This window comes from Eretmochelys imbricata, chromosome 8, assembly GCF_965152235.1.
Source record: "Eretmochelys imbricata isolate rEreImb1 chromosome 8, rEreImb1.hap1, whole genome shotgun sequence".
Lineage (NCBI taxonomy): Eukaryota > Metazoa > Chordata > Testudines > Cheloniidae > Eretmochelys > Eretmochelys imbricata.
In genome coordinates this window covers 21,279,697-21,294,980 of record NC_135579.1, presented here as the reverse complement: position 1 = coordinate 21,294,980, position 15,284 = coordinate 21,279,697, and the positions used below count along the sequence as shown (strand labels likewise).

The 15,284-nt window shown below is 41.2% G+C and overlaps 1 protein-coding gene across 1 annotated transcript in view; it reads left to right on the top strand.

Annotated features, from left to right (window-relative positions):
* Positions 1-15,284, top strand: part of UBTD2 (ubiquitin domain containing 2) — a 107,280-nt gene that overhangs the window by 50,226 nt on the left and 41,770 nt on the right. Inside the window, exon 2 of the mRNA XM_077824974.1 lies at positions 6,447-6,683. Within this exon, the coding sequence (XP_077681100.1) occupies positions 6,447-6,683 (237 nt within the window). The remainder of the gene's footprint in view (positions 1-6,446; positions 6,684-15,284) is intronic.

Genomic DNA, 15,284 nt, shown 5'->3' with positions numbered 1-15,284 from the left:
AACCCACTTTCATAATTAATGTTTGGGGGAGGAGGGAGAAGATCCTGTGGGATGAATTAGCATTTCTTGGGTTTATATGCAAACAAAGATTAGGCTAGCTAATGTTAAAGCAAATATCCACTGACCCAAACTGCCTTTTCCTTGCCAGAGGTAAGATTCCATTTAGAATCTGGTGCTCTGGCCATTTGTTTAAAAATGACACGTTTCATTGGTCTTTTAAGTTTATGTGGTGAGACACATTTTCATACGTTGTCTGCAAACGACTTTTCAGGAAACAATTTAAGTTTTAACAAGCTTGTTTTTAGCATTTCAGAATCTGCTGCCTAACTAACACACACATCTGTTTGGTCTGAACTGCATGTGTCATCATTGTTCCAGATTTCAGAGTAGCAGCCGTGTTAGTCTGTATTCGCAAGTACTCCTTTTCATTGTTCCAGACTGAGCCACTGTTAGTTTTTAGCTGCATATGCTCAACAAAGACTTGGAACATTATTATCTTGGCTTTGCCAGCAAACTCAGTGTCTGTTTTGTAAACAGTTATGTTTGCTGTTCTAAAATCTGGTAGATAGCACTTTTAAAGCAAATGGCACTAGTCCCATGTTAACTAAAAGCAATAAATGTATATGGTCAATTAAACTTCTGAAAGAATATCAGTTTTGCAATGACAACACAGCCTGTGTGCTGAGCTACTTTGGCTTTCTGGTGGTTTCATTCTTGTCATTCTTTAGTTTGTCGTTATCTGACTTAGTCACAACTCAAACATTTCCCTTGTTTTTTTTTTTAATCTGAAGAACGTGTGCTGTACCTACATATAATATGAAAAGTCACCTTGCTGTCTGAAATTCTTGTAAATGTTTCATTTTAATGAATTAACATTCCCAGATCCTAAAACATGAATGCTACTTTGAATTCATGTTTAAAAGAGGTGGTATATTGGCTGTGTAAAGTCAAACTGTATAACTCTGCTACCAGTAACCTTGGGTGTATTTCTTCATTCTTTAAAGAATGTGTGTGGATATAACATTCTTTCTGCAGTGCCAGTACAGACAGTGAGTAAATTAGGCTTCTTAAATACATCCTATTTGATCTTCTAAAGCCATTTAAACACTCCTTTTTTATAAAGGAAGATAATTCATGTATATGCCACCGCATTCCACCAGCAATGGAAGGCGCATGCCATTTTCATGTGTTTTTTGGTTTTAAAATAGCATCTAGCTTTCACTGGTCAAGAGTGAGAGAGAAATATCTGTGGTCAGGGCCATCCTTACCCATATGCAAACTATGCAGCTGCATAGGGCACCAGGAAATTTGGGGCACCAAATTGCCCCAAATTTCCTGGTGCCCTATGCAGCTGCATGCTGCTCCAGCGGCCAGCCTGATCCCCCAGCTAGCTGAGCGGACCAGGAAAGCTGCCCCCGCTTCCACCCCACATCCACTCCACTCCTTCCCCATAGTCTCCACCCCTATCCCCACCTCTTTCCACCCCCAACTCTGCCCCCACTCCACTCCTTCCCCTGAGCCACGTCCCGGGGAACTGCAGCAGGGGTCGGGTGCAGCCTGCACTCACCGGGTGGTGGGAAGTGTAGAGACCTGGCCCCAACCTGTTCCGTGCCTCCGGTGAGTGCTGAGGGGTGGTTCCCCCCGCCCACAAGTCCCAAGGCTGGGGGCCAGGGGAACAGAGCAGAGCCGGCTGAGGCTGGGTCACTCCACTTCCTGCTGCCCCGTGAGTGTGGAGTCCTGCAATCACCAGACGTGAGGAAGTGGAGTGACCCAGTCCCGACCCGCTCCGCTCCTCTGGCTCATGCTAGGGGGCGGTTTGCCCCTGCCCCCAAGCTTGCTCCTGCCCCCACAGACCTTGGGCACAGCCCCCTTCTCCCCCCCACCCCCTGCGGAGGCCTGGGGACATGCCTCCGCCCCCGCGGGGGTGCTGCATAGGACACCACAATGTCTAGGGACAGTCCTGTCTGTGGTGAAGGGAATTAAGGAAGGAAGGGACATGCCTGGAATAAAACAGCCACTCTTTGAAAATATAACTGAAACTAAGATTTTCAATTTGTTTTAAGCTTTAGTGAAAGTTGTGATTTCATGTCATTGGGAGTAAGATTATTTCATGTTTTCCTAATCTTTCATAATCTCGTAAATTGTTCCTATTCTTTGCAGTACAGTAGAACCTTAGTGGGTCCCCTGTTAAAAATGTCTTCGTTGTAGCTAATTGTAGCTGTGTATGTGAAAGGGAGGGGTTATGGAGAATATTCTGATTTAAATTGCTGATCTAAAATGTGTGGAATAAAATTGAGAGGGACATGGGTTTTGTTTTGCTTGTGCCATCATCTTTGCCAAAATGAGCAGAGTATGGGAAGAAAGGAATGTCACTCACCTCACCCCTTGTAAATGTAGATTTGTAGAACGTTAAATATAAACATTTCTCCTGTTCCATCAGTGCGTTGAGATTTTTAAGGACTAATAATTAGCAGCTCAATTAAACAGAAACTGTATTCCCTGGACCTCAGTGGCACAGCAGCTGCAGTCTTATTTTGATCAGAGACAATTTGTCTTCTGTATTGCAGAGGTGGGGTGACGGATTAGGTCTTTTACTGCCTCCCTAACCAGACAGTGATGTTTGTGATTCTTCCACAGTACTGGAAATGTAAAGGCTCCTTCACTAAGAACATGTCAAGGGAATCTTCCCACCATATGATATGCTGGTCTCCTAGACTGATTGACAGACTAGAGTTGAGGTGCAGGGCTGAGGCCGGGAATGAGAGGTTCAGGGTGTCACAAACATCCTTACATTTGGCTGAAGGACATTTGTTTCCCCTGTAAACACTGAACTACATACTCAGTCTTGTGATATTTGACCAGGATAGACGTTCTTGTTTTTTTTCATTGCTTTCCCATGCTGCTGTCAGGGGAAATGACCCATTTTGACAAGGCTGCTACTGCCAGTGATGGATTCAAATGCCACTGTTTGTATTAAACTTTTACTGATAGGGGCTTTCCCCCCTCTCATGGGATAGTTTCCATCATGCCCCTGCCCTCTCTACAGTTCAGAAGATGTTTTACCAAAAAAGAAAAAAAATGAAAAAAATCCAAGATCAGTACAAGGTTTCACAGTTGTGCAGTTTGTACACAAGGCAAAAGTTCCAAAACAACTTTTGGGCTTCCCAAAATTTTAATATATTATGAAATATTTAGAAAAAAACCAGTTAGTCCTGAGGATTTGTATGGTCCCAATCAAATACTCAAAGAGCTGACTGAGGAGATAGCTGAGCCATTAAAGGTTATCTTGAAAAGTCATGGAAGATGGGAGAGATTCCAGAATACTGGAAAAGGGCAAGTATAGTGCCCATCTATAAAAAGGGAAATAAGGACAACCCGGGGAATTACAGACCAATCAGCTTAACTTCTGTACCCGGAAAGATAATGGAACAAATAATCAATCAATTTGCAAACACCTAGAAGATAGTAAGTTGATAAGTAAAAGTCAGCATGGATTTGTCAAGAACAAATCATGTCAAACCAACCTGGTAGCTTTCTTTGACATGGTAACAAGCCTTGTGGATAGGGGGGAAGCGGTAGATATGGTATATCTTGACTTCAGTAAACCTCTTGATACTGTCTCATATGATCTCATAAACAAACTAAGGAAATGCAACCTAGATGGAACTACTATAAGGTGGCTGTATAACTGGTTGTAAAATGTTTCCCAGAGAGCAGTGTTCAGTGGTTCACAGTCATGCTGGAAGGGCATAATGAGTGGGGTCTCACAGGGTCCAGTTCTGTTCAATATCTTCATCAGTGATTTAGATAAAGGCATAGAGAGTACACTTAAAAAGTTTGCAGATGATACCAAGCTGGGAGGGGTTGCAAATGATTTGGAGGATAGGATTATAATTCAAAATTATCTGGACAAACTAGAGAAATGGTCTGAAGTAAATAGGATGAAATTCAATAAAGTCAAATGCAAAGTACTCCACTTTTGAAGGAACAATCAGTTGCACACATACAAAATGGGGAATGACTACTTAGGAAGGAGTTCTGTGAAAGGGATCTGGAGGTCATAGTGGATCACAAGATAAATATGAGTCAACCGTGTAACGCTGTTGCAAAAAAAGCAAACATCATTCTGGGATGCATTAGCAGGAGAGTTGTAAGAAAGACAGGAGTAATTCTTCCGCTCTACTCCGCGCTGATTAGGCCTCAACTGGACTATTGTATCCAATTCTAGGCGCCACATTTCAGGAAAGATGTGTACAAATTGGAGAAAGTCCAGAGAAGAGCAACAAAAATGATTAAAGGTCTAGAAAACATGATTTGTGAGGGAAGATTGAAAAAAATTAGGTTAGTTTAGTCTGGAGAAGAGAAGACTGAGAGGGGACATAAGTTTTCAAGTACATAAAAGGTTGTTACAAGGAGGAGGGAGAGAAATTGTTGTTCTTCAACTCTGAGCATAGGACAAGAAGCAATGGGCTTAAATTGCAGCAAGGGAGGTTTAGGTTGGACATTAGGAAAAACTTTCTTACTGTCAGAGTGGTTGAGCACTGGAATAAATTGCCTAGGGAGGTTGTGGAATCTCCATCATTGGAAATTTTTAAGAGCAGGTTAGACAAACATCTGTCAGGGATGGGCTAGTTCAGTGGTTTTCAAACTGCAGGTCGCTACCCAGTACTGAGTCACGGAATGTAAGGCATTGGGTCACTGTGTTTCTGGTCAGCGCCGCCAACCAGGCCATTAAAAGTCCCGTCAGCAGTGCTGCCTGGATAAGGCAGGCTAGTCCCTACCTGTTCTGACACCACGCTGCACCGCAGAAGTGGCCAGCAGCAGGTCCGGCTCCTAGGCAGTGGGGCCACTGGGCTCCGCATGCTGCCCCCATCCAGAGCACTGGCTCTCCACTCCCATTGGCCGGGAACCAGCCAATCGGAGCAGGGGGGTGCAGTGCCTTCAGGACAGAGCTGCGCAGAGCACCTCCGCTTAGGAGCCAGACCTGCTGCTGACCGTTTCCGGGGCACAGTGCGGTCCATGGTGCCAGGACAGGCAGGAAGCCTGCCTTAGCACTGCTGCTGACCGGGAGCTGCCTGAGGTAAGCCCGTGCCCCAAACCCCCGCCTCAGCCCTGAGGGCGCCCCCCCCAAACCTGGAGCCCAAACCCCTCCTGTACCCCAAACCCCTTATCCCTGACCCCACCCCAGAGCCTGCACCCACAGCCCTGATCCCCTCCCGCACCCTGAACCCCTCATTCCCGGCCTCACCCCCTCACCTCAACCCTGTGCCCCAGCCCTGAGCCCCTCCCAAACCCCTCAGTCCCAGCTCTGTTGGGTCGTGGGCATCAAAAGTTTTCTTCAACTGGGTCGCCAAAAAAAAGTTTGAAAACCACTGGTCTAGATAATAGTTAGTCCTGCCATGAGGTCAGGCCTCTCGAGGTCCCTTCCAGTCCTGTGATTCTATGAATCATTGTAGTATCTGAGTGCCTAGGAAGATAGGGAAACTTTTAGGCTTCCAAAATAAACAGGGTTCTTTAATGTTATCTTAAGGATGATTCTGCTGGGCCAATTGCTAACAAACCCAAAGTGATAATTTCTTTGATCACCAGCACATGATTACATAATGGGTGGTTCTTCATAATGCTTAAAAACTGAACAAGTAGGCCTAATAGTATGGCAAGAAACCTTTATAGTTCCTTTTTAGCAGTCTCTGTGTTAAATGAATATTGCTATAATTAAAGTGACGCAAATTCTCAAATATTTCATGTAAATGAAGTATCCACTATGGGAAACCTTGTAAAGTTACAATATATTCTTTAGAGATTTCTGTGTCTGCACTAAGATTTTAGCTTTGAAGTCATAAATACTTAAAAAGCTGAATAAATGCAAAAAGGGAAATAAGATGTACAAAGAGGACAATAAAAATACTTTGTTTTATAAAACTCTTATATTTAGTAGTGGAGCATAATTTGTGCAGAACTCATTGCTGGCAGAATAGAAAAGAAAGATCCTGATGCAGTATTGCCTCTGTGACAGTGGGATGCTACTAGTTGATTTGCTTCTCTCACTGTATAGCTGCTGTAGCATGCTGAAAGATTTTATTGTTTTATGAATAATTCATGCAGGCTGAAGCAGATGGCATAACGAGTGAAGAGACAGTTACCAGGGGAGCTTGGAGAGAAGTTCAAGGGCACTCAGGGAATCTTTAGACATTTAGAGAGGCAGGTATAATTGAAGAGGGGAAGGGAAACCCCTGAAAGAATTGAACAGTGAAACCTGAGGGGGGGGGGAACTTTTTGAAATGACCAGAGAGCCTTGAAAAAGAAATTAGAACAGTGTAGGGAGCATGTGCAGGATTGGAGAGCTTGTAGTGGACCGGAATTTCCAGAAAGAAAACTGAAGCTGCTCACAACTAAAATATAACCACATTGACTTTAGTAATGTGTGTTTGTATCTTTTTCTACAGTTGCTTTAGGTCGTAATCAACCCCTGAAAAAAGAGAAACCAAAATGGAAAAGTGATTACCCAATGACAGATGGACAGCTGCGCAGTAAAAGAGATGAGTTTTGGGACACAGCACCAGCTTTTGAAGGCCGCAAGGAGATTTGGGATGCCCTCAAGGCTGCTGCACATGCGTTTGAGAGCAATGATCATGAACTGGCACAAGCAATCATTGATGGTGCAAACATAACGCTACCACATGGTAGGTTTGTCTGAGATGGACAGAACCTGAGCAAGAATAGTAACAGGGTAAATGGGAATGGAAGGCTTGTGAGTATAGTTTACCATCTGGGAATAAATTTATGAGACACACAATATCCTAGAAGTCCTTGTTTGTTGATAGGTCACTCGATAATGACAGTCATTTTTCTCTGTTTACCATATTGATGTTGAAAGAAACCAGAATTTTGCTGGGATTCAAAAGGGAGCTGACAACATATAATCTTTCTAGTTAGCTAAGTCTCGGATGTATGCTGTTTAAAATGTGTATTAACACCTGCACTAAGGACATGACATACAAAGGCATGCTCTGTTTCAAGAGGTTACTTCAAAATACCCACATGTGATTTCCAGTACAGCTTTATTGTACCGTTTAAAAACCACCTCTTCTGGGCAATCATGTTTGTCTTCTGGTCTATAGGATAACTGTATATGGCAGATTTCATGGTGTTTTAATTGATTCTTCACGGGGGAAGATCATCATCTAAAACACCTGGTAGAGTTTGCAAATGCTTTGAGATCTCGGATGTCCCTATTTCATGTGTTTTCACTTCTACTGAATCTGTAGTTTGACTTTTGATCTCCTTCTTGTGAAGTTCTCTTCTTTCCTTACATATAGCGGTCAGTGTAAGAAATAAACTGCTTCTCATGTTCATTGTTTTTAAGTTTAGCAGGATTTTGTTCCGTTCCAGTTTTTCTAAGGATTGTTGGTGGTAGAGGTAGAGATTTGAATACCCACTTTCAGGAAATCAGAGCTGTAGTTTATTTTAAGTATTTGATGATTGAGGATTCAGGAAATATGGGGAATAGGACCAAAGTGGAGCACAGGCTTCAAAGCTTGCATGCTCTGGTTCGGCTGTACTTTTAGTCTCCCATGCCTGAAGTGGAATGATGAAGTTCTGATAGGCAGTGTATACATTCTGACCTTGTTTTGCCTGAAGTGTTAATTCACAGTACAGTCCAAGGGGACAGACGTGAAAAATGGCTATCCGGGAGCTTCAGTTAACCTGGGATATTGTATGTGATCCTTTTGGGAGTGATCATGTCCAGACTTGGGAATACAACAATGCACTGGTTTTCACTTCGTTTCCATTTTGAAGGTTTTTCTTTGTAACCAAAAGGATCAGTAGGTTTACTGGTATCTAATTTATTTAATTTTACAATAAAATTGTCACATAGATTGCTTCTCACCACATGTTCTTATCATTTTAACCTCTGTTCTCTATTACCTTCATTCTCCTTCCCTTGCATTTATGACACTCACTTGTTAAGTCTTTTCTGTTGTATTGGATTTTAGGCTCTGTAGGATAGGGACTATCTCTTAGGCTGTGTCTACACTGGCAATGGAACGACAAAAGTTTTGTCTTTCAGAGATGTTAAACCGCCCCATCCCTCCCTCGAAAGACACAAGTTTTGCCACAACAAGCACCAGTGTGAACAGCGCATTCCTGCTGACAACACAAACACCACTCAGTGGGGCTGGAAGTTTTGGGTCGGCAGGAGAGCCAACAAACAGCAGCTACACTGCACGACTTTTAGCAGCACGGCTGTAACCACACAGCCATGTCGCTAAAAGCTGTGTAGTGCGCACATAGCCTAAATGTATGTGTGGAGCCCAACACAATGCGGCTCTGATCCTGATTGAAGTTTCTGAGTGCTACCATAATACAAATGATTAATCAAACCATAATTGTTTAGAAAATGAAAGCTTGAATCCTGGAGCACATTTCTGCAGTGAGAGGTGGATTCTGTGTCAAATTCAATGACTGGATTATACAGGATACTGATTATGAGATATTTTGACAGCATTAGATCATGCATGCAGTTTAAATTTTGCACAAGGGTACAAATGAATTGTCATTTTCAGATGAAATGTGAAACTTGTGACAGCAAGCCATGCAAAGAGACTGTCTGACTTGTTAGATCTTTGCCATCCTAAAGATAGACTGGAAGATCAGTAAGTGTAGGAAAGGGTTCTGTAGGGGTGGGATGGTTTAGCACAGCCATTTACAAGCTTTTTTTGTGGGGACCCAGTTGAAGAAAATTGTTGATGCCAGTGGAGCTGGGGATGAGGGGTTTGGGGTGTGGGAGGAGCTCAGGGCTGGGGCAGAGGGTTGGGGTGTAGGAGCCAGACCTGCTGCTGGCTGCTTCTGGGGCGCAGCACGGTGTTGGAACAGGGAGGCACTAGCCTTCCTTAGCTGGGCAGTGCTGCTGACGGGACTTTTAACATCCTGGTCAGTGGCGCTGACCAGAGCGACCCAGTGACCCAAACTTTGAGAAATGCTGGTTTAGCAGGTTGCTGGGAGGGGTAGGGCTGTGCGTGGATATCCAGATGTGTACCTGCTTGTTTGTATATGTACATGTGTCTGCGCACATTCTTTATGGAAACCCACGTGTTCAATGTGCAGTTTTGACTTGTTGATCAAATGGAAAAGAAATAATTTTCTTTTCAAATTCTCTTGCAAAGCATCTGTACCTATGTCATTGAGGGCATTCAGAGTTTGAAGTTTTAAATCCCAACTGTTTAACTGAGTGCCAAAAAAAGATGAAAAATCTGAAAATCTTCGGGTAATTAAGAAGGCACTACTTTGAACATTTTTAGGAATTTAGGAGGAATATTATAAACCATAGAAAATTCTCCCTTCAGTGTTACCTATAGCCGCCTCTAGTGCCTTGCTCACAGATGGTTGGGGGGTGTACACATATTTATATATACACAGACATATAGTTTAACGCTGGCATTCAGCGGGTAGTACCTTTGGGATACTGCCTGCCATAGGGAGACTGAAGCCTGTTTTCTGAGGCCCATACTGGAAGTATTGTACACAGAACATTTCTGAAATGTAGGAATTAAAATTGCATCACGTGCCCACTGTTGCCCAAAATAGTGCCTAATTTTCATGCTAACTTTCAGTTACAGGTAGCCTGTAGTTATAGAATGTTTAGAATCCTTGTCAGGTTTTCCAGGTGAGGAGTTTTTGATCTTTGTACAGAGAGAATAGTCAATATTAGCCAGTCAAGTAAGCTGTTTTTTTTCGCCCCTGTTGTCTTCTGGTATGCCAAGTGTCTTCCCGGGTGGTGTTTCATTCTGTGCCTTGAACAGCTGGGAGGCTTGCTAGATCGAGTGACCTTTACATTGCAAAGCAAGATACTTACTTTAGAAATTAATATCTCTGCCAATTGCCAAAGAACCTGGGTGTCTTACATCGATAAATTATTAAAAGAAAGGCTTTCTGTTTATAGGCTCACTGTAACCTAACTGTTGTTCACAAACTTAGCTGGACTTCGGGGCTGGGGAGGAATCACATTTTAATCTTACCCTGTTCCAAATAACACTAAAAAACAGTGCATTACTTACAAGAAATCAACTACAAAACCTCCAAAATTAGTCTGTAAATGTGCAGTTAAGGAATTCAGTCACTCCTGCTTCTGCCATATAATCTGTCATCACTCTTGCCTGATATGATTTACACCACGCAGCCGTCTTTAACTTTGCCTTCTTGGTTTGTTCTTTAAATGGATCCCCTGCCTCCATATCTTTCTTTGCCCTCTGGTTCCATTCAATGCTTGGCCAGTCTACTACCTTGCACCCCCATTCTGAGACCAGGCAGCATAGCTCCTTGCCCCTCTCTTGGTTCCTCCAACACTACACCTCCTTTATGTTTTAGACAATGGTCTGTGTACAGTTAATGAATTCTGTATCTTGGTAATTTCCCCACACACACCTTGCCCCAAAGAACAAAACACTAAAAGATACTGCTTAGGAATGCCAACATGACAAAATGGAGTTTAGTCTATACCATTTTGGATTTATAATTCAGAAAAATAGAATAACATTAGCATTTTCTAATGCTTTAAAGCAGTATGGCTTTAATATTATATTAACATGGCTATTTGAATTTAATGAACAGCACTTTTTACATACATCTTAGCAATCAAAAAGAAAATGCAAAAAGTATATAATTAAGGTTGTGGTAAATCTATGTTTATTAAAATGTTGCAATGTTACTTTAACTTTTCAGCACACATTGTGTGTGTGTGTATGTGTGTGTATATATATATATAAAATTAAAATTTAATTGAAATGTGTCTCCGTTAACAAGACGACTTAAACTTTGTGGCTTGGTGTTTTCTGTCGTGTGGGAAGTTTCTGGTATACTGCACATGATATTTTTACCTTTCATCAAACAGCCCTGAAAGGGCTTCATTGCCAAGTCCAACAGCTTTCTGTTCAGGAACAGTCAACTACAATGTGTCTTAAGACTGTGGGTTCTCCTCCAGGGGTATGCAGAAGTTTTCCACGGGGTACATCAACTTATCTAGATATTTGCCTAGTTTTACAACAGGCTATGTAAAAAGCACTAGCGAAGTCAGTACAATATGACTGAAATTTCATACAGACAATGACTTTTTTATATTGCTCTATAGACTATACACTGAAATGTTAGTACCATATTTATATTCCAATTGATTTATTTTATAATTATATGGTAAAAATGAGAAAGTAAGCAATTTTTCAGTACTAGTGTGCTGTGACGCTTTTTTGTATTTTTATGTCTGATTTTGTAGGCATGTAGTTTTCAAGTGAGGTGACACTTGGGGTACTGAAGACAAATCAGACTCCTGAAAGGGGTTCAGTAGTCTGGAAAGGTAGAGAGCCACTACTATCAACTAGCTGGGAACACGATTTTTCAATAAGCAGTCTTGCAATATTTCTTTGTACATAAGCGTAACTGTCACATGTACTGTAGGCAACAGTTGTGTTCACTAAAAGTGGGGATGGTAATGCTAAATATATTGCTGGACCTTAGAAAGATCTAGTTAAGCAAACCAGCTAAATCTAGTAGACCTCTGTAAAGGATTTTCCTTCCCTTCATGAGAAAACATGCCACAGATAATATAGGTAAACATAAACTATATAAACAGAAAAGTGAAATACAAAATCAGATGCTTGAAAGAAATGAAACTTTGTCTATGCACATTTAGAAAAAATTCTAAACACAACTAAGGAGCCTGCTCTTGATTCAGGCATAATTCCCACTCTTTAGGGATCAGACTGTAGTTATGTAATGTTTTCTGCCTTTGGGTCTGGTTCGCTATAGTAAAGAGTAGCTTTTCATGTCGATGCCTAAGTGCTGTGTCCCTCTACTGATTTTTCCTTTATACGCTTTGCTTTAGCCAATGTGATTCTCTTTGAAAAAGGCATTTTAGAACCTTATATAACTTGAAGATGTTTACATGCTTTTTCAGTACTATATTGCTTCTCAACCTAATAGTTCTATTACAGACTGTACTGAAGTCCAGTAATACTGAGACCATCGACTCATATGTTTCATATAGATGCAGATTGACTGATCGTTTTTAGAGTACTTGAAACTTAAAAAGTGCTACGTAAGAGCTTGTTAATGTATATTGGATACTTCACAAGCAATGTTGTAGTCTACCTTATTGACCACTCCACTGAGGTGGAGTGGCTAAATAACAACAAATACAGTTCTTTGACTTTGAACAGCACAGGGCAAATGGAAAAGATACTTATATAATAAGGGAAAGAATGACAAGTAAAATAGAACAGCTGACCAAACAGTATGCTTCTATGTAGATGAAAAGACAGCCCTTAAGATATGTCTATACTACAATCAAAACCCCCTAGCTGACCAGGGCTTGGGTTAAGGGGCTGTTGAATTGTATAGATGTTCAGGCTCAGGTTGGAGCCCTGCCTCTAGGACCCTGCAAGTTGGTATGGTCCCAGAGCTTGGACTGCAGCCTGAGCCTCATCTACACCGCAATCAACTAGACCATTAACCTGAGTCAGCTGTCCCAGGCCAGCAAGGGCTGAGTAATTGCAGTGTAGGGATACCCTTAAAGAGTGCGCGTTCAGTGGTATTTGAGTGTTGATTTTAATGGAAAGTAAAATGAGATGCTCAACTGTTTTTCTCATTGGGAATTATGATGGACCTCCTGCCAGAGCTGTTCTGTCTGATACTATTTTGTTATCAGTTAATGGGAAAAAAAGTAGTTCATAGTTCAAATCCCTGTTGTAGCTCTCTTACTTATGACTGCTTCACGTTCTGCAGTTGGATCCAGAGTAGATCACAGGGAGAGGAAATGGAGCTTTCTCCACACCAGTCAAGATTTTATAGACCTCTATCATATCCTCCCTTAGTTGTCTCTTTTCCAAGCTGGAAAATCCCAGTCTTTTTAATCTTTTCTCATACAGAAGCTGTTCCATACTCCTAATCATTTTAGTTGCCCTTCTTGCTACCTTTTCTAATTCCTTTACCTCTTTTTTTGAGACGGGGCAACCAGATCTGCACACAGTATCATGATGTTGGCATATTATGGATTTATATAGAGGCAATATGATATATTCTGTCTTGTTCTCTAGCCCTTTCCTAATGGTTCCTAACGTTCTGTTAGCTATTTTGATTGCCGATGCACATTGAGCAAATGTTTTCAGAGATCTATCCACAATGACTTCAAGATCTTTCTTGAGTGCTAACAGTGAATCTAGACCCCATTATTTTGTATGCACAGTTGGGATTATGTTTTCCAATGTTAATTACTTCGCATTTATCAACATTGAATTTCATCTGCCATTTTTGTGGCCCAGTCACCCAGTTTTGTGAGATCCCTTTGTAACTCTTCGCAGTCTGCTTTGGACTTAACTATCTTGAGTAATTTTGTATAATCTGCAAATTTTGCCACCTCACTGTTTACCCCTTTTTCTAGATAATTTATGAATATGTTGACTAGGACTGGTCCCAGTATGCACTTCTGGAGGATGCCACTATTTACCTTTCTCCTTTCTGAAAACTGACTGTTTATTCCTACCCTTGGTTTCTTGTCTTTTAACCAGTTACTGATTCATGAGAGGACTTTCCCTCTTATCCCATGACTGCTTATTATACTTAAAGTACAAATGCAAAACAAGATTAAAATCTGATTTAAATCAAGCTTTTGTGCTTGCTGATTTAAATCATGATTAAAATCAGTGTTTTAAGTAGTGATGTAAAATATTAAACAGTTAATCGGTTAACCAGTAAGCATTAGTCTTACCGATTAACCCCAACCCCAGACCAGTGGTAGCGAGCCCACTGGTCCACACCAGACCCGCCAGACAGCCCCAGCCCCTCTCCCTTTAATTGGTTAACCAATTAAACAATGTCATCTTAATTGTTTAAATGGTTAACTTTTTAAACAATATTTACATTCCTAGTTTTAAATCAATCCACTCTAAGAAACCCAAGATGATATTGTCTTAAAGGAACACTATCAACTTAAAAATTACTTTTGGAGAAAAGTTTCCCTATTATTGTTATAAGTAATACCCGAGCAGAGTAGAACTGAGAATAAAGGAAAATGTTTTTTTCTATTTCAGCTTGTTTACTGTGTGTGTTTAACACACTTTGTGTGTACTTTTTCTATATGCCACGTATAGTAAATTCCCCCTTTCCCTGTTTTTTGTGCGTCTTTCACACAGCAACAGTGGAATGAAGGATGCTTGGATTAGGACAGAAATGAAATTACTCCAGGGCAAATGTGATACCTAAAACTGCTTTAACTCCTTTTTTTTTTTAAAATGGACTAAGATTCAAAATGGCAGTGTCCTTCTGAGGTACTACATATAAATTGGAACCAAACACATAGAAGTATCTGTGAAAGACAAACCTGTTAGTGAACATCAGACTAACCGGGAGTACCTGAAGCACTCTGCATGAATGTCCTTGAATCAGTGATTCTCAAGCTTTTGTACTGGTGACTTCTTTCACACAGCAAGCCCCTGAGTGCGACCCCCTTATAAATAAACACTTTTTTATATTTTTAACACCATTATAAATGCTAGAGGCAAAGCGGGGTTTGGAGTGGAGGCTGACAGCTCGCGACCCCCCACATTATAACCTCACAACCCCCTGAGAGGTCTCGACCCCCAGTTTGAGAACCCCTGGCTTAAATTATTTCAGGATTCTGAATTTTTAGATTCAGGTTTGTAGGTTTCTTGTTTTCCCATTATGAAATAGCTCAACTCCATAGAATACATGACATTTAATGTCTAGTTCATCTAGTTTATTTGATAGCCAACTTTTTTAAATTTTGCTATTGGTTCTGGTGCTTTAAACACTCCACCTTTTGTTAGCATTTACTGCAACACTCGAACGTACTAAGGCAAAAAAGATCATTTTTCTGATCCTCAAACAGCCAAGGAACAGAGCAGTGTTGGACAGACTAAACAGTATGTCCTTTCATCAATATAGCTGTTGGTGTTCCCATGCAGCCTTGACCTAGTTGACAGAAAATAGTGTGGGAAGAGCCCTCCCCTGCAATATAAAACTTCCAGAAGCCACATGTGACTTTCTTTAAGTGGATTACAAAGTTTGTTTTTGTAGAAACCAGTGATTAAACTAACATTCATTGCTTTTATTGATCCAGGACCAGACAGCTTTCTAGGCTGGACATATAAAGTTAGCTACAGAGTGCCACCAGCCCTTTTAAGGTTGTACCAGCGCCCCATGACAGTGCCATTTGTATATAGTAATTACTTTTATTATCCCATCACAGACAATAGAGTAGTTAATTTTAAATC